General features: G+C 43.6%; 1 protein-coding gene across 1 annotated transcript in view; it reads left to right on the top strand.

Moving 5' to 3' along the window:
- The window catches only part of mlc1 (modulator of VRAC current 1), a 32,837-nt gene extending 12,611 nt beyond the window's left edge, over nt 1-20,226 (top strand). The window contains exons 7-12 of the mRNA XM_060922923.1: nt 3,865-3,933; nt 6,092-6,208; nt 6,391-6,447; nt 6,598-6,720; nt 19,060-19,221; nt 19,527-20,226. Of these exons, the coding sequence (XP_060778906.1) occupies nt 3,865-3,933; nt 6,092-6,208; nt 6,391-6,447; nt 6,598-6,720; nt 19,060-19,221; nt 19,527-19,601 (603 nt within the window). The 3' untranslated portion in view covers nt 19,602-20,226. The remainder of the gene's footprint in view (nt 1-3,864; nt 3,934-6,091; nt 6,209-6,390; nt 6,448-6,597; nt 6,721-19,059; nt 19,222-19,526) is intronic.
- The last annotated feature ends 3,799 nt before the right edge of the window (nt 20,227-24,025 follow it).

The raw sequence follows: 24,025 nt of genomic DNA, 5'->3' as shown, positions 1-24,025 counted from the left end.
TGGAAGCTGCTGGCTCCAGGAGGATGGGTTCTGGGACGCCATACAGCATAGCACAGTCTCCAGCAACTGGTCCGCCCTCTCAGTCTGGCCATTGCTCTGCGGGTGAAAACCAGAAGATAAACACACAGAGGCACCAAGCAATTTACAGAAAGCCTTCCAGAATGCAGAAGTGAATTGGGGGCCCCTGTCTGATACCACTTCTACAGGCAACCCATGTATGCGGAATACGTGTTGGATCATCAGGTTAGCAGTGTCTTTGGCAGATGGAAGACCAGGCAGGGGAATGAAATAAACAGACTTTGAGAAATGATCCACAACAGTAAGAATGGTAGTGTTACCGTCAGATGGGGGCAAACCAGTCACGAAATCTAGGGAGATGTGGGACCATGGTCTTTGGGGCATGGACAGGGGTTGCAGCAGGCCAGCCAGGGGTTGAGTGGAGGTCTTGTTTTGGGCACAGACCTGGCAGGACCGGACAAAGTTGGTAATGTCCTCCTTCATGGACAGCTACCAAAATCTCCTCCCGATGAACGCTTGGGTTCGTCGGGGTCCAGGATGGCAGGACAACTTGGTGGAGTGACCCCACTGCAGCACCTGTGAGTGGACAGAGTTAGGAACATACAGACGGTTAATGGGACATTGACTGGGGCCTGCTTCATCCGCTTGAGCAGCCTTCACAGCGGATTCCACATCAAACAGAGCTGCCCCCAAAAAGCAGTGGGAAGGGAGGATAGTGTTAGAGTCTGGATTCGTCTTGGACATGGGAAACTGTCAGGACAGAGCATCAGGCTTAACATTTTTATGACCAGGGCAGTAGGACAGGGTGAAGTTAAACCTGGAGAAGAATAGGGACCAGCGTGCTTGTCAGGGGTTGAGTCTCTTGGCTGAACTGATGTATTGCAGGTTCTTATGGTCAGTCCAGACCAAAAATGGCAGTGGGGCGCCCTCCAACCAGTGCCACCACTCCTCCAGGGCTAACTTCACTGCAAGCAGCTCCCTGTTCCCCACATCATAGTTCTGTTCTGTTGGTGACAGACGGTGAGAGAAGAAGGCACATGGGTGTATGCGATTATCCTTAGCAGAACGTTGGGAGAGCACAGCGCCAACACCCACCTCAGAAGCATCTACCTCCACAATGAACTGCCGGTTGGGATCGGGTTGGATCAGGATTGGAGCAGAGGTGAATCGCCGCTTCAGGTCTTGAAAGGCCTCCTCTGCAGCTGTGGTCCAAACAAACTTGACCGCTGAAGAGGTCAGGGCGGTGAGGGGGGTGGCTACAGTGCTGAAATTTCGGATAAAGCGCCGGTAAAAGTTGGCAAAGCCAAGGAAGCTCTGCAGGTCCCGTTGACTAGCAGGTGTGGGCCATTCCAACACTGCCTTGACCTTACGTTGGTCCATGTGGATGCCCCCCGGGGTGATCACATACCCGAGGAAAGCGACCGTCTCCTGATGGAACTCGCATTTCTCCGCCTTTACAAACAGCTGGTTCTCCAGAAGATGCTTAAGGACCTTACGGACATGGACAACATGCTCAGTGAGTGACTTGGAAAAAATCAAGATGTCATCTAAAAATACAAAGACAAATTGATTGAGCATGTCCCTCAGGACATCATTGACTAAGGCCTGAAAAACTGCAGGGGCATTGGTAAGGCCAAACAGCATGACCAAATACTCATAATGGCCTGAGGTGGTGTTAAAGGCTGTCTTCCATTCATCCCCCTCGCAGATACGGACCAGGTGGTAGGCATTCCTTAAGTCCAGTTTGGGGAATACCTTGGCTTCTTGGAGGAGTTCAAATGCTGAGGACATGAGAGGGAGAGGGTAACAGTTTTTAATAGTGATATCATTTAAACCACGGTAATCAATGCAGGGGCGTAACGAACCGTCCTTTTTACCAACAAAGAAAAAAACAGCTCCTGCAGGAGATGAGGAAGGGTGGATGATGCCTGCAGCGAGGGACTCTTGAATGTACTTGTTCATAGCTTCATTCTCAGGTCATGACAGGGAGTACAAGCGGCCTCTAGGGGTTTCTCCAGGCTCTCGGTAGGCAGACTCCACCGACTCACCAGGCTGGCGTCGATGAAGTTCTCCTCGGCACCAAAGTCGACAAGAACTCCCACCTCCAGTTGTTGATCTCCCCACCAGAGGACAGCTGAGAGAAGAGTGCGCTGAGCAGAGGAGGGGTGTATGGGGATCACACAGGTGAGAGTTGGCCTTTTGCTGGACAGGAAGCTACGAAGTGACCTGGTTGGCCACAGTACAGGCAGGAGCGTGCATTGATTCTTCTTTGCCTTTCCTCTTGGGTCAGGCGGGTGCGGTCCACTTGCATGGGCTCTGGTACCGATGTGGTGGTGGGAGGAGAAGGAGGGGGCATGACTGGGCTGACAAGAGGCCTTCCTGCTGGGAACCCAAAGGTCCTGGCCCGGTGGCGTTGCTGTAGTCTGATGTCAATGCGGATTACAAGATTGACGAGGTCCTCACAGGAGCCAGGCAGATCGTGAGAAGCCAACTCATCCTTGATCTCTTCCGACAGGCCATTAAGGAAGGTGTCATAGAGAGCCTCAGTGCCCCATCCTGTTGGGGTTGCAAGAGTTTGAAAGTCAATGGCAAAGTCTGACACCGACCTATGACCCTGGCGCATATGGAGTAGCTCACGGGCAGCCTCATGCCCTTGCTTGGATCGATCAAAGACTCTCTTCATCTCAGTCGAAAACTCCTGGAAATTCCCACAGATTGCTGACTGAGCATCCCACGCCACAGCTCCCCACTCTCTGGCATGCCCCGACAGCTGGGTAATCACATAGGCAACCTTTGCTCGATCGGTGGGGAAGGTACCTGGTTACAGCTCAAAGATGAGGGTACACTGAGACAGGAAAGAGCGGCAGGTACCGGGTTCGCCAGCATACTTCTCCGGTGGGGGCAGTCGTGGCTCGCGGGCCGGTTGTGCGGTTGGGGCGGACTGGGCAGGCTCTGCAGGCTGTGCAGACGCAGAAGCAGACTGGGGGAGTTGGAGTGGCTGGATCTGGGCTGTCAGGTCTCTGATGCTGGCAGCTGCTGCCTCCAGTTGGGCTTGTTGGTGGCCCAGAAGCGCTCCATGCTGTTCGAGACAAGCCCTCAGGCGCTCTGGATCTGCTGGGTCCATCCTGCTCTGATCGCACTGTAAGGTTTCAGAGACAGAGACCCAAATGCAGATCAGTTTGGCAGGTTTATTCTTTTAACACAGTCACAAGAGGTCAGGGCAGGTGAAAAGATTGTTTTAATGCCGTCCTCAACACGTCCAAAAACAAAAAGGCACCGAAGATAACTGTGGGCTTCGTGTTCAAAGTACTCAGTCAGTTCACAAAATCCAACAAAAAATCCAGCAAAGCACAGAGGTTAGGAGTAGTAATTTCAGATTCAAAAGGTCATTGAGGCAGTCCACAAAAATCCAAAAGAACAAAAACTCAAAGGTTCCAGGCAGAATTCCAGATTTCACTGGTTACTCATGGACAAACAGGGTAATCTTCACAGGCAAAACAGGTACACAAACATCAGAGTCAAGTTCAGGTGATCAGAGACAGAGCAGAGAAATGACAGAGCTTAAGTAGCAGTCCAGCACACAGAATTGAAGTGGAAACAGCTGACCCTGATTACAATGGTGATTGAGTCAGGTGACAAAGGTGAGACACGAGGGGGGCGTGGCAGGAGACCAAAACAAAGGGCACATGGAACATCAAAAACAAACAAATTGTCAATACACCCGCAGTACTACAACTGTCCAGTGGGTGGCCAGAGTTCAAAACATTCAGACTCTAACAGTGTGTGTATTATTATTATTATTATTATTATTATTATTATTATTATTATATTTTACTTTTTTTTCAGCAAGTATATGATGGTCCTGTGCCTGTGATTCCACCTAAATTCCCTTCACGGCTTCTCAAGGCTTACGCTGTGAGTCACTTCCTGAAGATGAATGAATAGATGGATAAAGGGATATTATAATTAATATAGAAAAAAATATAAATTAGTGCTCAAATGTACAGGGATATTGTATAGTTTTATGTAAACACTTTTACCACAAAGGTGTTTTTTTTTTAAGTAGTGATTTTTTTTCTACAAAACAATGTTTTTAAAATGATTTGATTATATGATGTCTATAACAATGTAAAAATGTTGGAGACATTTGTAGGGGGATCATGGTCCTCTCCTCCAATTTAAGCATCTTTACTGATTTTTTTCCCTCCAAATTTACCCCGAATTTAGTTATCAATTCCCACCTCACTAGTCACATCTCACCTATCACATGACCGCTCCCAACTGAGGAGACTGAGGGCAAAGACATGCTTCTTACCAGACATATGCTGCTTCTATTACATCCCAGGGCAGCATAACACACTGAGGAAAGCACTAACTACCCTCTTCTGCATATATGAGCTCACAGCAACCCCCATTTAGTTAGTGCCACAATGACTGACTGACTGACTGATACAGGGGGTGAATAATGCTCTCTCTCACACCTATGGCCAGCTACGCTCTCTAGGCCTCCAGGCCATGGCTGCATTTTGTTAAAAAAATTAAAATTTGACCGTACATTTGCAGTAATTTATTGGCAGTGAGGTTGCTACTCTCAGCTAGTTGAGGTGGCTCCATGGTTAAGGCTTTAATTTACAAATCAGAAGATCATGTGTTCATTTATGTAGCACTACTTGTCAACCCCACTCCTTTATATTCTCATGTTTGTGTATGTGGATTCTTCAATCCAGACACAAGGTTTATATATATATATATATATATATATATATATATATATAAAACCAGCCCTGTGATGACCTGGCGACTTGTCCAGGGTGTACCCCGCTTTTCGCCCGTAGTCAGCTGGGATAGGCTCCAGCTTGCCTGCGACCCTGTAGAACAGGATAAAGCGGCTAGAGATGATGAGATGAGAGATGAGATATATATAACCGTTATTTAACCAGGAAAGACTCATTGAGATTAAAAATCTCTTTTACAAGAGCATCTTGGCCAAGACAGGCAGCAATACAGTTAACAATATATAGAACCAATACAAACATCCATACACACAACAATAAAAAAATTACAGAATAAATTACACAATTAAAAGAATTAAAAATTAATAAACAAAAGTTCTTAAAAACAGTATTCCAAAAAAAATCAGACAAAGCATCTGGATGTTTCTGTCTGCAAATCATTTAAAATCACTTTAAATATGTGTAATGGGACCAATTCCTTAAGTTTCAGGTCAGTTTGTAACTGGTTCCAAGCAGAGGCTGTTTTTCCCCAATTCAGTACAGACCTTTGGAAGAGAAAGAACAGATCCTGCGAACGAAGACTGTAACTGCCCACTCTTTTTTGACAAATGTACACTTGAAGATACGATGGAATCAGATCTAAAATACACTTATAAACAAAAACATGCCGATGTTTAAGTCTACATGTGGACAGGGCAGACCAACCAACACGAGCATTTACCAAACAATGATGAGTCAGAACTCTGAAATTTGTGATGAACCTCAGTGTTCCATGATAAACTGTATCAAGAGCATGTATGCACGCATATAGATCACATCCCCATAATCCAACACAGAAAAGATTTTTGGAAAGATTGAGATCCAAAGCCATGATTTTGTGTATCTCATTTTGGAAGTATGTTTTGCTTATCATTTTATTGATCTGTTGCTCTAACTATGGCCAAGTCTGAACCTAATAGCAGAATCAACCAGGTTTGGGACTGACATCATAAGAACTCCTCAACCACTCAACCATTATAAGAACTCCTCAATCACTATCACTGCCTTACCTCCATATTTTACAGTGTGCTTTTCTTTCTATACAATCATCCCCTTTTATCAGCAAAACATGATGCTGGTTTGGAAAAGTTTTTGGTCTCATCTGACCACAACACATGGCAGTTGTAGTTCTAATGATGTTTAAAGTTCAAACATGTTCAGAAGTTCATCCATGTTCTGTCATCTTTAAATTTGGTATCATGGACTTTAAATTTGGACTTTAAATATTGGAATTTAAATTTGGTATCATGTTGGTATATGTTGTTTGTATTCGTATCCCACTAGCATTATGTGTTCTGTAGGTGATTGAGATGATAGTTGGGATCTCTGCAGTATTCGGAGGTATTATTGCGCTCAACATGGATGCTCTGCTCCCAGGGCCCTACGTTTCTGTCACGTTCTTCTGGATTCTGGTGGCTGTGAGTCTGGTTTGCTTTAAGAACAAGAAAAGTCTGTTGTATTATATTCTTTGAAGACAAACTACCACAGTCTAATCAGACTGCTTCTATTTCCTGTAAAGGCTTATATAAACATAATTTCCGCAACATGCTCAGCTGAATATTCCCCACAGTCTGTTTTTGCCTTAAAATATCCTTTGCAGTGTTTCCCGAGTGCCATAGCCAGTCATGTGGTATCAGAATACTCCAGCAAGTGCCTGGTGAGTTATCTTAGCTTCTCCAGGGTTAAATCCTCATGGAAATTCTCCATGCTCATTATTTTAGCTTATTTATCTGTCTGCTCAACAGGAGGATACACAGGATACTCACTGTTCTGTTACTAATCTTTCTCTTTCACTCTCTCTCTGCAGGTGGAGACATTGATTGCCATCAGCAGTGTCACGTCACCACTATTGTTCTCTGCCTCTGGATTTTTGTCTAACAGTGTGTTGAGTTTTATGGAGATCTTCCAGCATGATGTTCCCATAGCCAAGGTGAATCGATTTCCAACCACCAAGCAAAGAAAAAAAAAATCTTGAAAAATGTATATTTATGACAGCACATATTCATCAGCGACTTTGATAATTGTTCTATTTATTATGCGCTTCACCTGCAGGACCTGACATTCACAATTTAATAATTAACATCATAGAAATAAAGCTTTAAAAAGTGAAAAAAGCATTAGTTTTGTTAAAAGGATATGAATTTTGAGTATGTAACAAAATTACAAAGCAGATGTGGGTGGCAAAATAACTGGTTATAATTGTATAAATAAATCTAACATATCATTAACCAATGTGTAAAACTATGCCCATAATATTTAATATGCTATGTAATTTAATCAAATCAAAGTCCTTCCCATGCCATGTGGCGCATAGGGCGGTGCCGATCTCCGTAGCCCTCGCCTCTCGCCTATTACATAGCTCGGGTTACAGTGGGGGGCTAGTCCTCTGGTAACCACGAGAGTTTGACTCCCCACTCACATCAGTATTGCAGCGTGCCTTGCCAGATGGCAGTAGGTTCCATTTTTTATGATGGTCTTTGGTATGACCCGACCATCAGTAGAACTCGTGATCTCCCGATCGAGAGGCGGACATGCTAACCACTAGGCCACTAGCCAGTATATATGCTATGTAATTAGTTCAGGTATAATGTGATAATAAAGATCCTTAGCACCTTCAAATAAGTTACAGTGATGGAAAAATATAAGATTATTGTTTTCCTCTCTGTAATATACCTAAAACCACGGATCCAGCATATTATTCAGGAATTATTATGACTCATTCAGTGAAATTAAAACATTTGCAGTTGTGAGAATGAGAAATGTTATTCTAGACCCACTAGAGGTTCGCAGAGTTTAAGGGGTAAAACAAGGGGTCCTTACTCTTCCCCCTGGATGGGAGTCTTACAATTCTTCATTTCAGCACACTGGATTTTTCTTCAACAACATCATCAGCAACAAGTTTAATTTATATAGCGCCTTTCACCAACCCAAGGACGCTTTACAGAGTAATGGCTCAACCAAAAGACAAAACAGAAAGACAAACAAATCAACCAAAAGAAGACAAAAGATAATGGTACAGAAAAGGAAAACAACAAAATCACAGTTAACATAGGCATCAAGACAGCAGACTTGCGCAAAGCATAGAAAAAGATTGAACAGTCAGGGGCCAGGAGAGGAGGGATAGCAAAGAGAGAAGATTTAAATTTAGTCTTTACACACTCTGAGGTCCTGGGCCTGTCAGACACTCTGTGGCAGTCTGATAAACCTTGACATTTTTAAGTATTTCATCTAACTAAAAACATCCTTGCAAAAGTGACACACATGGTTATATTCTGGACGCCCTCAGCAATAATAATATGAGAGTAAAGTGAATGTAATGAAATTTGTTTTTATTTAAATTAAGTGCAAAAACAACCTTACAAAAAAACTATTTTCAGAGTTTTCAAACCTTGTAAAAAAAAACACATTATAAATATATCTGCACAAGACTTTTGAAGTCTGAACCTTGTAAACATAGGTGTTGGCTACATAAAAGTAAGGCTACGTTTACATTAGACCGTATCTGTCTCGTTTTCTTCGCGGATGCACTGTCCATTTACATTAAACCACCTGGAAAAGCCGGGAAACGGGAATCTGCCAGCGGCCACGTATTCAATCTAGATCGTGTCTGGTCCGGTGCTGTGTAAACATTGAGATACGCGAATACGCTGTGCTGAGCTCTAGCTGGCATCGTCATTGGACAACGTCACTGTGACATCCACCTTCCTGATTCGCTGGCGTTGGTCATGTGACGCGACTGCTGAAAAACGGCGCGGACTTCCGCCTTGTATCACCTTTCATTAAAGAGTATAAAAGTATGAAAATACTGCAAATACTGATGCAAATACTGCCCATTGTGTAGTTATGATTGTCTTTAGGCTTGCCATCCTTCCACTTGCAAGTAGTAAGTGATATGCGCTGGGATCACACACACAGCGGCTCAGTCCCGAATCGTGGCTTGTGCACTTCACTCGCGCGCTCTGTGAGCTGCGCAGGGCCGGAGTGCGCACCCTCCAGAGGGCACTCGCTGTTCAGGGCAGAGTGATTTGGAGTGCAGGATGCCTGCGGAGCCGAGCGTATCCGTGTATTGGTGTTGCTGTGTGCACGGCTAACGGTTTTAGTGTAAACGCAAATCGTTTTAAGAACGTTAATCTGATGATCTGCTGATTCGACGTAATGTAAACGTAGCCTAAGAATGGCATTCAGAAATGTTCTGTAGTTTCAATACTAATTGTAGAAACTTCAGACTACCTTTGTTTTCTCCAAAGCCAATTGCCCTTTCAAATGAATATTGATGAGGTAGGTGTAATTCACCTGTAATCCCCCCGTCACTGTCAATAGTCCATTTGTCAAAGACAAAGGCCCTGGCCCCTGTACCTCCCTGCCCCCCACACCTCTCTGCTTGGAAAGTTACTGCTAAGAAAAGAAGCCCTAAAAGCCAAAGCTACATTTCATAATCTTATGCATAGACTTATGCACGGACTATAATAAATCTAAAATTAGCAATGAAGATAAACTATGACTATGCAGGGCATGTTGACTTAGGAAACTTTTTCAAAGTCCTTCCCAAGCCATGTGGCGGCACCGATCCCCGTTTCTGTAGCCCTCGGCCTCTCTCCTATTACATAGCTAGGGTTACAGTGGGGGCTAGTCCTCTGGTAACCACGAGAGTTTGAATCCCCACTCGCATCTGTATTGCAGCATGCCTTGCCAGATAGCAATAGGTACCATTTTTACGATGGTCTTTGGCATGACCCAACTGTGAGTAGAACTCGCGATCTCCCAATCAAGAGGCGGACACGCTAATCACTAGGCCAACTCATGGTTGACTTACAGTGGTGCTTGAAAGTTTGTGAACCCTTTAGAATTTTCTATATTTCTGCATAAATATGACCTAAAACATCACCAGATTTTCACACAAGTCCTAAATGTAGATAAAGAGAACCCAGTTAAACAAATGAGACAAAAATATTATACTTGGTCATTTATTTATTGAGCAAAATGATCCAATATTACATATCTGTGAATGGCAAAAGTATGTGAACCTCTAGGATTAGCAGTTAATTTGAAGGTGAAATTAGAGTCAGGTGTTTTCAATCAGTGGGATGACAATCAGGTGTGAGTGGGCACCCTGTTTTATTTAAAGAACAGGGATCTATCAAAGTCTGATCTTCACAACACATGTTTGTGGAAGTGTATCATGGCACGAACAAAGGAGATTTCTGAGGACCTCAGAAAAAGCCTTGTGGATGCTCATCAGGCTGGAAAAGGTTACAAAACCATCTCTAAAGAGTTTGGACTCCACCAATCCACAGTCAGACAGATTGTGTACAAATGGAAGAAATTCAAGACCATTGTTACCCTCCCCAGGAGTGGTCGACCAACAAAGATCACTCCAAGAGCAAGGCGTGTAATAGTCGGCGAGGTCACAAAGGACCCCAGGGTAACTTCTAAGCAACTGAAGGCCTATCTCACATTGGCTAATGTTATTGTTCATGAGTCCACCATCAGGAGAACACTGAACAACAATGGTGTGCATGGCAGAGTTGCAAGGAGAAAGCCACTACTCTCCAAAAAGAACATTGCTGCTTGTCTGCAGTTTGCTAAAGATCATGTGGACAAGCCAGAAGGCTATCGGAAAAATGTTTTGTAGATGGATGAGACCAAAATAGAACTTTTTGGCTTAAATGAGAAGAGTTATGTTTGGAGAAAGGAAAACACTGCATTCTAGCATAGGAACCTTATCCAATCTGTGAAACATGGTGGTGGTAGTATCATGGTTTGGGCCTGTTTTGCTGCATCTGGGCCAGGATGGCTTGCCATTATTGATGGAACAATGAATTTTTTATTTTACCAGTGAATTCTAAAGGAAAATATGTTAGGACATCTGTCCATGAACTGAATCTCAAGAGAAGGTGGGTCATGCAGCAAGACAACAACCCTAAGCACACAAGTTGTTCTACCAAAGAATGGTTAAAGAAGAATAAAGTTCATGTTTTGGATTGGCCAAGTCAAAGTCCTCACCTTAATCCAATCGAAATGTTGTGGAAGGACCTGAAGCGAGCAGTTCAACATCCCAGAGTTGAAGCTGTTCTGTATGGAGGAATGGGCTAAAATTCCTCCAAGCCGGTGTGCAGGACTGATCAACAGTTACCGGAAATGTTTAGTTGCAGTTATTGCTGCACAAGGGGGTCACACCAGATACTGAAAGCAAAGGTTCACATACTTTTGCCACTCAGATATATGTAATATTGGATCATTTTCCTCAATAAATAAATGACCAAGTATAATATTTTTGTCTCATTTGTTTAACTGGGTTCTCTTTATCTACTTTTAGGACTTGTGTGAAAATCTGATGTGATGTTTTAGATCATATTTATGCAGAAATATAGAAAATTCTAAAGGGTTCACAAACTTTCAAGCACCACTGTAGGTAACTAATTACTGTAAATCAGTGAAACATAGTTTGGCAACAGAAAAATGTTTTCAAAACTTGACAAAAATAGCACAGCACGTTTCGATCAACTAGTTCTTTCTCTTCAAAGAGCACCTTCTATCCTAACAACCCACTAACCATCTAACATGCACTCTCTTCTTCTTACTCTATGACAGGGGTGGGCAATTATTTTTTCCATGGGGCCACATGAGAAACAAAAAATTTTGTGGAGGGCGGGACCAAAAGGCTGAACTAAATTCTGCATAGTATTAATTGTCATCTCATCTCATTATCTCTAGCTGCTTTATCCTGTTCTACAGGGTCGCAGGCAAGCTGGAGCCTATCCCAGCTGACTACGGGCGAAAGGCGGGGTACACCCTGGACAAATCGCCAGGTCATCACAGGGCTGACACATAGACACAGACAACCATTCACACCTACGGTCAATTTAGAGTCACCAGTTAACCTAACCTGCATGTCTTTGGACTGTGGGGGAAACCAGAGCACCCGGAGGAAACCCACGTGGACACGGGGAGAACATGCAAACTCCACACAGAAAGGCCCTCGCCGGCCACGGGGCTCGAACCCAGACCTTCTTGCTGTGAGGCGACAGCGCTAACCACTACACCACCGTGCCACCCAGTATTGATTGTATTTCTTTATATAAAGTAGTAAATAACATTATTTTTACAAGCTGCTAAGACTGGTAAGAGTATGGAAAAAACAAGGTTGCCTTACAAAAAATGTCATTTATTCAATCAAATTTCCCAAAACAATGGTTCACAAAATGTGAATGTTTGTACCATTTTTTTCAGTCACATTCACCCCAAAACACAATAAAGACATCATAATATTGTCTTTCTACTCCAAATATCAAGCAAGATACAGTCCATGTTTTGTTGAAAGCCCTGCATTCAGCATCTACCTTTCTTCTTTTTGCGGACATTTTGGGGACTAAAGTCTTCTTGTGATCTGCTCGCAACAATGTCGATTTGGTGTAGGAATCAGATCTACAGATCAGCTTGGGCTCTGGCGCCTGCTGGTGACGTCACACTATGTGATTGGCTGGACCGTTTGAAGGATGACGTACAAGTTTGTGGTCGGTCTGGACAAATTACGGAAGTAGTTATCGCGGGATTAGGTTTCGTGGGATTTCATGTCATGTTCATGTCGCGCACATTGCGTTTTTGTTGAACACAACTTCAAAATAAAAGCAATGCACATTCAGTCCATGCATGAGGTAAAATTAGAAAATACGTTTATTTTGTAATTTCTAATTAACCTTACGCGGGCCGGTCAGAATGAACCAAAGGGCCGGATGCGGCCTGCGGGCCGTAAAATGCCTAGGTCTGCTCTATTGGCCCTTTTCCACTACCCTTTTTCAGCTCACTTCAGCTCGCTTCAGCTCACTTCAGCCCGACACGGCTCGCGTTTCGACTACCAAAAACCAGCACGACTCAGCTCGCTTCAGCCCTGCTTAGCCCCTAAAACTCGCACCGTTTTGGAGTGGGGCTGAAGCGAGCCAAGCCGTGCCGAGTGAGGCTGGGGGCGTGAGCAGACACTCCCCTGTGCACTGATTGGTGAGGAGGAGTGTCCTCACATGCCCACACACGCCCCGCGAGCGCGCTGGGATCTGTAAACACCGCAAACCTGGAAGAAGAATAATTATGAATTACGAGAATTTCTGAAGCCTTATGCGCCTCGCCTCATCTATACGCTCTTGCCAGTATCTGTTGGCGTTGTCGGTGACAACAAGCCACAGCACCAAGACCAGCAACACTAACGACTCCATGTCCTCCATGTTTATTGTTTACTATCCGGGTCGTGAGACTACCGCTGAAAAGATCACTGAATCAGTGACATACAGAGCATCGTGGACGAGTTCGCGGAGCGCAAGGCTCGTCGTATGCCCTTCAAATAATGCGCGCAGTAGGCTATTGATGTTTTATTATGAGCCATGTACAGTACGTCGCCGAATGTTTTTTTGTTTGAGTTACATGTTCGTTTGAAGGACTTAATGTACAAAATAACATAGTTGCACCCCGGAGTGTTGAAATTGGTAAACACAGTGCATTCAGTGAGGTTTGCACCGCCCTCCTTTTATTTCTGACTCTTCCTGTCACCGTTGCAACCTCTGAGCGCTCATTCGTATGCCCTTCAAATAATGTGCGCAGTATAGGCTATTGATGTTTTATTATGAGCCATGTACAGTATCCTAATGTTTTTTGTTTCTGAGTTACATGTTCGTTTGAAGGACTTGATGTACTACTAAATAACATAGTTGCACCCGGTAGTGTTGAAATTGGTAAACACCGCAGTTGCGGACATTTTGTAGCCTAAAATGATGTTATGATAAGCTTTAATAAAGGGCCCGGTCATTTGCCCCGCCCCCGGCCCGGCTCTGACTTGTTCCGCCACTGTCACTGATGTCACTGTTTGCGCTGCTTAACGACATCACGTGACGTCCACCCACTTTCGCTAACTCCACCCAATGTGTCCACCCACTTCCAGCCAGCACGGTTCAGCACGGTTGTAGTCGAAATGCAACTCCAACAGCCCCGCTCAGCTCGACTCAGCTCGACTCAGCATGGCACGGCTCAGCCGCGTTTGTAGTGGAAAAGCGGCATATGATTTCCTATGTTTTACTGTAGCTTGATTGTTTTTTCTCAATTGCAAGTCACTTTGGATAAAAGCATCTGCTAAATGTAATGTAATGTAGTTCTCCCTATACGCTAACCAAAAAAGCATGACAACAACCGCTAGTGAGATATCTTCCTTGCATTGGCCATTCCTCAAAGTTTCTCAGTTGGTATGGAAACAAGTGAACATGTGCACTTGTTTATGGACCCTTTTCACGTGACGTCACGACAAACGCGGCCGCTATTTTGGACATGTACTACCAGTAGTTTACCACAGCCAACATTGAGGAACGGCAGCAAAGAAAGTTTTTACTTTCAGCAAGACTTCCATCATGCCACTATATTGTTGTGCACCTGGATGTAATAACCATCAACAAACAAGGCAAGGGTTATCATTTTATCAGATCCCGACGGAGAAGATGGATAGCGGCCATTAACAGATTGGCAGCCCTCGGCATACCAACGCTTGTGTAGTGACCACTTTGTTGGAGGTAAGACGAATAAAATTAGCCAGAAAAGGCATTACATTGCTGTTAACATTCTGTGGCGGCGAGTGTGTAACCAAATAGGTTAAAATAGCCCATTGTAACCTCTTTGTTCTTCTGTAGTAGCTATTGTTGACTAGCTAGTGCTCCGGCCGAGGTTCCGGAGCGCGATCCGGCTTGCTCCCCCTCAAATTAAGCAGCGCGCTCCAGCTTGCTCCCGGAGTGCTCCGGCCGAGGTTCCGGAGCGCGCTCCGGCTTGCTCCCCCTCAAATTAAGCAGCGCGCTCCGGCTTGCTCCCGGAGTGCTCTGGCCGAGGTTCCGGAGCGCGCTCCGGCTTGCTCCCCCTCAAATTAAGCAGCGCGCTCCGGCTTGCTCCGGAGCAAGCCGGAGCGCGCTGCTTAATTTGAGGGGGAGCAAGCCAGAGCGTGCTGCTTAATTTGAGGGGGAGCAAGCCGGAGCGCGCTCCGGAACCTCGGCCGGAGCACTCCTGGAGCAAGCCAGAGCGCGCTCCGGAACCTCGGATGTTGGCGTGTATGTGTATGGCGATGGGTTTTTAACGACATAGGTATACAGATCATGTGGGCCGAAGTCAGGTAAAGACGAGGGCTTCGTGTACTTCCATACGTCAGTGAACAATCATGGTGGAAGCAGGTAACGTCGTTCTCTAAGCCTGCTAACCTCAATTTTTGCAAATACCTCTCCTTCTGCTCGTCCTGTAAATGCCCTACGTCGCTGGATAGTGAAGGTGTTTTCTGCATCTCGCTCCTTTTTCTTTTATGTTTTTCGTTTGTTGCCTTCCTCGCATTCAAACTGATTCGAGCCGAAGTCCACTACATGTCCAAAATGGCGGTCGCGTTTACGAAGGTCACGTGACTGAAAAGGGTCTATACCGGTGAAATGGGGCGTGTTCTCACCTCCCCTTGCTACACAATGAGCGAATGACAACACTGATGTTCCATGCGCTTAACATGTGAATAGCTGATGGGTGTGTCGTTAAGAGGCTGTTGCTGGCTGAAGTACTGAAATTCGTAAGAGCTGTTTTTATTCTCTTTACAAAGTGCTAAAGATAATTTGTTTTAAATATATATATATTTGAGAACTATAAGATTCAAGGTTTTTAGGCCAAGTTTACATTAGACCGTATCTGTCTCGTTTTCTTCGCGGATGCACTGTCCGTTTACATTAAAACGCCGGGAAACGGGAATCTGCCAGGGTCCACGTATTCAATCCAGATCGTGTCTGGTCCGGTGCTGTGTAAACATTGAGAATACGCGGATACGCTGTGCTGAGCTCTAGCTGGCGTCGTCATTGGACAACGTCACTGTGACATCCACCTTCCTGATTCGCTGGCGTTGGTCATGTGACGCGACTGCTGAAAAACGGCGCGGACTTCCGCCTTGTATCACCTTTCATTAAAGAGTATAAAAGTATGAAAATACTGCAAATACTGATGCAAATACTGCCCATTGTGTAGTTATGATTGTCTTTAGGCTTGCCATCCTTCCACTTGCAAGTGGTAAGTGATATGCGCTGGGATCACACACACAGCGGCTCAGTCCCGAATCACTGCTCGTGCACTTCACTCGCGCGCTCTGTGAGCTGCGCAGGGCCGGAGTGCGCACCCTCCAGAGGGCACTCGCTGTTCAGGGCGGAGTGATTTGGAGCACAGGATGCCTGCAGAGCTGAGCGTATCCGTGTATTGGCGTTGCTGTGTGCACGCAAATCGTGTATTGGTGTTGCTGTGTGCACGCTAATCGTTTTAAAAACATTAATCTGATGATCCGCTGATACGGTCTAATGTAAACCCCACCTTAGTGGTGTTACTTGAGTGTTTCTAGCACAAAAACTCGCAGAGCTTTAGATGTGTGTTTACTAACAGTCCTAAAAGTCCCCTGTGAGGGGTCGGCGACCTGAGAGTGTTAAGTCTTTATATGCATTGTGTGACCATGCTATATTTTGCCGCTTTTCCACTACCAACGCGGCTGAGTTGGGTTGAGCCGTGCCGTGCCGAGTTGGGCTGAGTCGAGCTGAGTGGGGCTGTTGGAGTTGCATTTCGACTACAACCGTGCTGAACCGTGCTGGCTGGAAGTGGGTGGACACATTGGGTGGAGTTAGCGAAAGTGGGTGGACGTTATGTGATGTCGTTAGGCGGCGCAAACAGTGACATCAGTGACCTTTTAAGCGGTAGTCTCACGACCCGGATAGTAAACAATAAACATGGAGGACATGGAGTCGTTAGTGTTGCTGGTCTTGGTGCTGTGGCTTGTTGTCACCGACAACGCCAACAGATACTGGCAAGAGCGTATAGATGAGGCGAGGCGCATAAGGCTTCAGAAATTCTCGTAATTCGTAATTCTCCTTCTTCCGGGTTTACGGTGTTTACAGATCCCAGCGTGCTCGCGGGGCGTGTGTGGGCATGTGAGGACACTCCTCCTCACCAATCAGTGCACAGGGGAGTGTCTCCTCACGCCCCTACCCCCACTCGGCTCGGTTTGGCTCGCTTCAGCCCCACTCCAAAACCGTGCGAGTTTTGGGGGCTGAGCAGGGCTGAAGCGAGCTGAGTCGTGCTGCTCTAAGGTAGTCGAAACGCGAGCCGTGTCGGGCTGAAGTGAGCTGAAGCGAGCTGAAAAAGGGTAGTGGAAAAGGGCCATTTGTCTCAAGTAGTGTGACAACAACAACAACAGCATGTGCAGTACATTGTGTGTGTGTGTGTGTGTATACAGTACCACACACCTAATTCAATGCTTTTTCTTTATTTTTATGAATTAAAAGACACTTCATGTCTTAAAGTAATGATGGATGTCCTTTCTCTTTACTCATTTGAGCGGTTCTTGACATAATATAGATTACTACAGTTGTGGAATAGGGCTATTTACTGTATATTTTTTATTATTCTATCCACATTTATGGAATCAATTTTGTGCCAAAGTGTTCATACAATACGTTTGAAATATCAAACAAAAACGACAAATCAAAATACAAAAAAACAAAAAAAAGTAAATTTTTTTAGACTGGCAAACAAATTATTCGTGTAATCGTGCAAAATATCAGTCTATTACTCTTCAGAAACCTTTTATTTTTGTTCCGCGTCTTTCTCAGTTTTGTTTGATGTAATTTATTTTGGTTGCGATTCCAGCTTTCTCGTTTGCGCTCCCTGACTTTTTGCTTGCAGTTTTGGCACAAACTTCACGTGTGGGCGGGCTGTCCAGGAATGCATTCCCATTGGCTAACTTGCATTTGACTGACAGCTACGCTCAGCCATTCCCTACTCGGATTCTGGCGGACTGTTTGACGAGTGACCGATCCATTGACGGTAAACAAGGATCGAGTGGACTTCAGTGGCGACTATGATATTGAATTTACACTTTGTTGAATTAATTCAATATTATAGTCGCCACTGAAGTCCACTCGATCCTTGTTTACCGTCAATGGATCGGTCACTCGTCAAACAGTCCGCCAGAATCCGCGTAGGAAATGGCCGCAACAGCCTCCGGGGGAATGGCTGAGCGTAGCTGTCAGTCAAATGCGGGATGGGTATCCCAATTATACCTCTGGAAGGTTCTGAAGAAGAATGTCTACTTGATAACCTCACGGTTAAGTGGCATTAAGACGTTTATCATAAAGAGACTATGCAGGATGTTTTATCGTAAGAATGTTCGAAATCTAAACTCAGTTCCAGATAATGACAGAATTGTAAATATGTATGTTTTTGTCTGAAAAAAAAATCACAAATCACCAACTATGCAGTTATCATTCAATCCGAAAATCAACTTAACAGATGTACTAGGAGTATTGAATTAGAAGATTACACCTACCTGATATGAAGTGTTCACTACAAATTCGGCTGGTAGAACTGGGGTTCCAGTTTTCTCTTCGCACAGCGGACACCCATTTTGCGCGTCTCTCCTCGTCTGCGGGGAATCTATAAAATGACAGGCCCTCCTTTTGGCCCTGTCTATTGGTACAACCAAATGCTGAACAAGATATAACCATTCTCGAAAGATCTACTCGCACACACTTGATAATTAGAACGGGTTCATCTAAGTTCTATGCGCAGCCATGCCGTCCAAGATGGCAGATAAACAAATATCACATGACCTCGTGACGTCACGTGCACGCTCTCTATAGTTAGCTGGGATAGGCTCCCGCTTGCCTGCGACCTTGTAGAACAGGATAAGCGGCTACAGATAATGGATGGATGCTCTGTTTCTCAAAATCCAGTGAATGTGGATAGAATAAAAAAGATATTCCATTCAATCTCATCGTACATGGCTTAAGCCAACTCGGGACTATGCACCTTGTCGGATATCAGCTCATGCACGACTCGATTTCATGGAATAACTGTTTATTATTTACTATTTACTTTTTGATCTGAAACGCATTAAGAAGGCAAGACATTACATTAATTAACTTTTGACGAGGCACCTGTTAATTGAAAAGCATTCCAGGTGACTACCTCATAAAGCTGGTTAAGATAACGCCAATAGTGTGTAAAGCGTCATCAAGGGAAACACTGGCTATTTTGAAGAATCTAAAATATGAAATATATTTTGTTTTTTCCTATTTTTTCTTTACCACATAATTCCATACATGTTCCAGATGTTATTTCATAGTTTTGATGTCTTCAGTACTGTTCTACAATGTAGAAAATAGTCAAAATACAGAAAAACCTATGAATGAGTAAAAAAAAAAACTTTTGATTGGTATGGTATGTGTGTTTGTGCGTGCAGCAATCATATGACATGCTCCTGTTGATCCTGATGGTGCTGCTAGTGGTTCAGGCAGGCCTGACGCTGGCCACTGTGGTACACTGTGCCTCTTACAAGGGTCAGCTGCGTATAGGAGCACCAGAGTGGGATGACAGTCCACATATGGAGCCACACGAGTGCAAGGTAATACCACACACTTATACGTACATCCTCATAACAGCCCTCCACACACTTGCATGAACGTGCACATGTTCACACAGAATGCATAGCTTCCTCTGTGGACAGGAAGTGTCTCAGGGAAACATGTGCATGATGGAGAGATGGAAAGATGGTATATAATTCTACATACTGTACATCGTAACAAACAAAAAGTTGTAGTACAAAAAAACCCCACTTAGCTTTGGGAACTATTTTGATTGACATTTTGACATATGCACATTACAAATCCCTTCACATCTTTTTTTTTTCCCTCTCTTTCCTAACAACAGGGATCCAATGGCACACTGCGAGAATTTGACAAAGAGAAGGCCTGGAAGGCAGTGGTAGTGCAAATGGCTCAGTGAGCACATGCACAGGCAGTAAAGAGAACAAAGGGGTATGAGAAGTAAATGTAAGTGGAGGAGGACAGAAGAAGGCGAGAGTAAAGGAAGGAAAAGTGAAAATAGAGAGTACACAAATATGAAAAACTAGGAGGAGAACATAAATGCGATCAGAAGGATGAGTAGGTCAGTGACGGTTCATGAATTTGTCAGTGTGTCCTTGTCAGCGGAGTTAATGCCATATATCCCAGAGATGATCCATGTTGAAAATACAAATGTATAAAGCATATTTAAATACTGGCCATGACCATATATTATTCTTAACAGTCACATAAGATGAATCATCATCCTGACAGTTCAGAATTCTCACAAAAGGAAAATCAGCAGAGTTGGTTGGTTCTGTAAAGAAATGCAACTCATGACTCATGCTTTGTCCATAAGTACAGGAAGGCTGAATTCATATTAAAATGTGAGTAAACTGGAATCCAGTTAGACAGTAGATTCCAGCCATCGCTATATTGCATGCATACATTCAGGAAACTAATGACTACATTTATTGATGTCTATGAACCTGAGCCACGTCTATGCAAGTCAAGCATTTTCTACTGGGGTTTCCACTATACAGTACACTTAAGGCACTGAGTTTACACATTTCTCGTAGTCAGCATTTTTTTAATAAAATTTAAATAGTACAGTATGTCTGTGCTTGTGTTAAATTTGCTGGAACAGTTTACAGAGTTTACAGTTAAACATTTTATTGCCTTAACATACACTAACATTATTCATAACACTAACAGCATATTTAATAATTTCCTGCATTTTATGTGACCTGTAGGCAAGGATAGAGGAATGGTGTCCTCTCTATGACAGACAATCTACATCAACAGACAGGAAAAAAAAATACTGGGCAAATCCACCCACCTAATTGGGTTATGTTTAATCACATTAGGCAGGGAAAATAGCTTTGGGCCACTTAGATATAATTTAGTTACATTTTGGATGAATTTAGAGAATGGCCCAGGTTTAACCCATGGTTGGGCTGGAAAAAGTGACAATCCAAGTGTTTATGTATTCTAGAATTAAGTCAGTTGCACTAATACGAATGATTATATTTTAATATGTTGCCTTCTGTATAATTTCTGAAGAGAGCTAAGAGAGCTATGTAATAAGGGTTTTATTACTTTATGCGATATAACCCATGTAAATGGAAACTCTGTTGAATCTGCACTTAATTTTTTTCTGCACATTATTCAATTTTTTTATTCAGTATGCTGATTAATCCTCCAGGACCAAAAATAACACCACTGTATCACTGTCCTGAGCCTATTTTAATACGTTGCCACGTTTATGATCATGAATAAAACTTGCCGGACAAGACACTACACAGCAAAATTCCTAGTGTTTAACTCCTTAGAGTGTTGACTAACTGTACTGTATGTATACATTCACCAGCCACTTTATTAGGAATACCCATCCACCTGCTGTTTTATGTAGTTCTCTAATCAGCCGATCCCTTGACAGCAGCACAATGCATAAAATCATGCAGATACAAATCAACAGCTTCAGATAATATTCACTTCAAACATCAGAATGGGAAAATTTGTGATCTCAAAGTGTGACTTTCTTTCACTGCAGCATGGGTGTTGGTTTGAGCCAGATGGACTGGTTTGAGTATTTCAGAAATTGCTGATCTCCTGAGGTTTTCACACACAATACTCTGTAGAGTTTACACAGAACGGTGCGAAAAACAAAAAACATTGAGTGATCAACAGTTCTGTGGGTGGAAACATCTTGTTGATAAGAGAGGTCAGAGGAAAATGGCCAGATTGGTTCGAGCTGCCAGGAAGGATATAGCAACTCATAGCAACTCTGTGCAACCGTGGTGAGCAGAAAAGCATCTCAGCATGCAGCAGCAGAAGAACACATTGGGTTCCACTCCTGCCAGTCAAGAACAGGAATCTTAGAATCAAGAACTAGTTCCTATTAAAGTGGCCAGTGAGTGTATTTTGCTGTGTACGGAAAACAGCAACCATTTGGGTCACATTAAACATTTTTTTATATTCTTGGATCAAATGAATCAATAGCATGTCTTCTCTTAATGAAAATAAAAATGATCAAAACTCAACTACAAAAGTCTTATGTACATTCATGTCATATAATTACACTCATGTCGATCTTAAACTTAGCAACTATGTCTTAAGCCCACATTCACAATCACATCTTGTCATAAGTACATCCTTCATTACCTTATGAACCAAGGTGGAAACATTAAATCATATTGTATTTAAAAAAAAACAACATGTCCCTCAAATCAGTTTATTAATGTATTCAGGGGAATCACTGGGAAATTTCTCAAACTCGATATCGCATGAGCAAGAGTGCAGTTAGCTGAAAATCAACATAGCTGTGATTCGGCCACAGGGTGAGTGCCATAGCTAATCACAGCCAAGTCAATATTAAGTGTAATCACATGATTGTGAGTGTGATATTGCTTTTACAACAGTTCTATAAACATGAAATTAATTTTGAGTAAGTGACATTTTGGACACAATACGGCCAAACGTTCTGTTTATCTTTGCTCTGCTAGCATAAATAGATCCTGAATAAGCTCACTTTACAGCACATTAGCTAGCTGACACTGTATATTCTCATTAAAGGTGCTTCTGGTGGGGCGGCATGGTGGTGTAGTGGTTAGCGCTGTCACCTCACAGCAAGAAGGTCCTGGGTTCGAGCCCAGCGGCCAACGGGGGCCTTTCCATGTGGAGTTTGCATGTTCTCCCTGTGTCTGCGTGGGTTTCCTCCGGGTGCTCCGGTTTCCCCCACAGTCCAAAGACATGCAGGTTAGACTAATTGGTGGCTCTAAATTGACTGTAGGTGTGAATGTGAGTGTGAATGGTTGTTTGTCTCTATGTGTCAGCCCTGCCTCTCACCCATAATCAGTTGGGATAGGCTCCAGCTTGTCCGTGACCCTGCACAGGATAAGCCGTTACAGATAATGGATGGTGCTTCTGGTAAAATTTGCATCCCTTCTTTATTTTCACCTTCAACTGACAAGCTTTCATATTTTAAGTCAAAAGTATTGTTTGCCATGTCTGCTGATGATGTCACTAACTCCACTGTAGTTACTGCTTCAAGCTAGGAAGTGGAATTTTACATGGCAAGCAAAGACAAACAGTGATATCCACATAGCAAAATTTCTCAGCATGGTTACAGTAGATATGAGCACTCTTGTAACGCTACTCAACCAATCATATTAGTGGACCTGAACTGATAATGGGGGATTATACAGTGGTGCTTGAAAGTTTGTGAACCCTTTAGAATTTTCTACATTTCTGCATAAATATGACCTAAAACATCATCAGATTTTCACACAAGTTCTAAAAGTAGATAAAGAGAACCCAGTTAAACAAATGAGAAAAAAACATTATACTTGGTCATTTATTTATTGAGGAAAATGATCCAATATTCCATATCTGTGAATGGCAAAAGTATGTGAACCTCTAGGATTAGCAGTTAATTTGAAGGTGAAATTAGAGTCAGGTGTTTTCAATCAATGGGATGACAATCAGGTGTGAGTGGGCACCCTGTTTTATTTAAAGAACAGGGATCTATCAAAGTCTGATCTTCACAACACGTGTTTGTGGAAGTATATCATGGCACAAACAAAGGAGATTTCTGAGGACCTCAGAAAAAGTGTTGTTGATGCTCATCAGGCTGGAAAAGGTTACAAAACCATCTCTAAAGAGTTTGGACTCCACCAATCCACAGTCAGACAGATTGTGTACAAATGGAGGAAATTCAAGACCATTGTTACCCTCCCCAGGAGTGGTCGACCAACAAAGATCACTCCAAGAGCAAGGCGTGTAATAGTCGGCGAGGTCACAAAGGACCCCAGGGTGACTAGAGGAACTGAAGGCCTCTCTCACATTGGCTAATGTTAATGTTCATGAGTCCACCATCAGGAGAACACTGAACAACAGTGGTGTGCATGGCAGGGTTGCAAGGAGAAAACCACTGCTCTCCAAAAAGGACATTGCTGCTGATCTGCAGTTTGCTAAAGATCATGTGGACAAGCCAGAAGGCTATTGGAAAAATGTTTTGTGGACGGATGAGTCCAAAATAGAACTTTTTGGTTTAAATGAGAAGCGTTATGTTTGGAGAAAGGAAAACACTGCATTCCAGCATAAGAACCTTATCCCATCTGTGAAACATGGTGGTGGTAGTATCATGGTTTGGGCCTGTTTTGCTGCATCTGGGCCAGGACGGCTTGCCATTATTGATGGAACAATGAATTCTGAATTATACCAGCGAATTCTAAAGGAAAATGTCAGGACATCTGTCCATGAACTGAATCTCAAGAGAAGGTGGGTCATGCAGCAAGACAACGACCCTAAGCACACAAGTCGTTCTACCAAAGAATGGTTAAAGAAGAATAAAGTTAATGTTTT

The sequence above is a fragment of the Neoarius graeffei genome, chromosome 6 (assembly GCF_027579695.1).
Source record: "Neoarius graeffei isolate fNeoGra1 chromosome 6, fNeoGra1.pri, whole genome shotgun sequence".
NCBI classification, from domain to species: Eukaryota; Metazoa; Chordata; class Actinopteri; order Siluriformes; family Ariidae; genus Neoarius; species Neoarius graeffei.
Note: the sequence above shows the minus strand (reverse complement) of the source record. Positions and strands in the feature narration are given on the sequence as shown.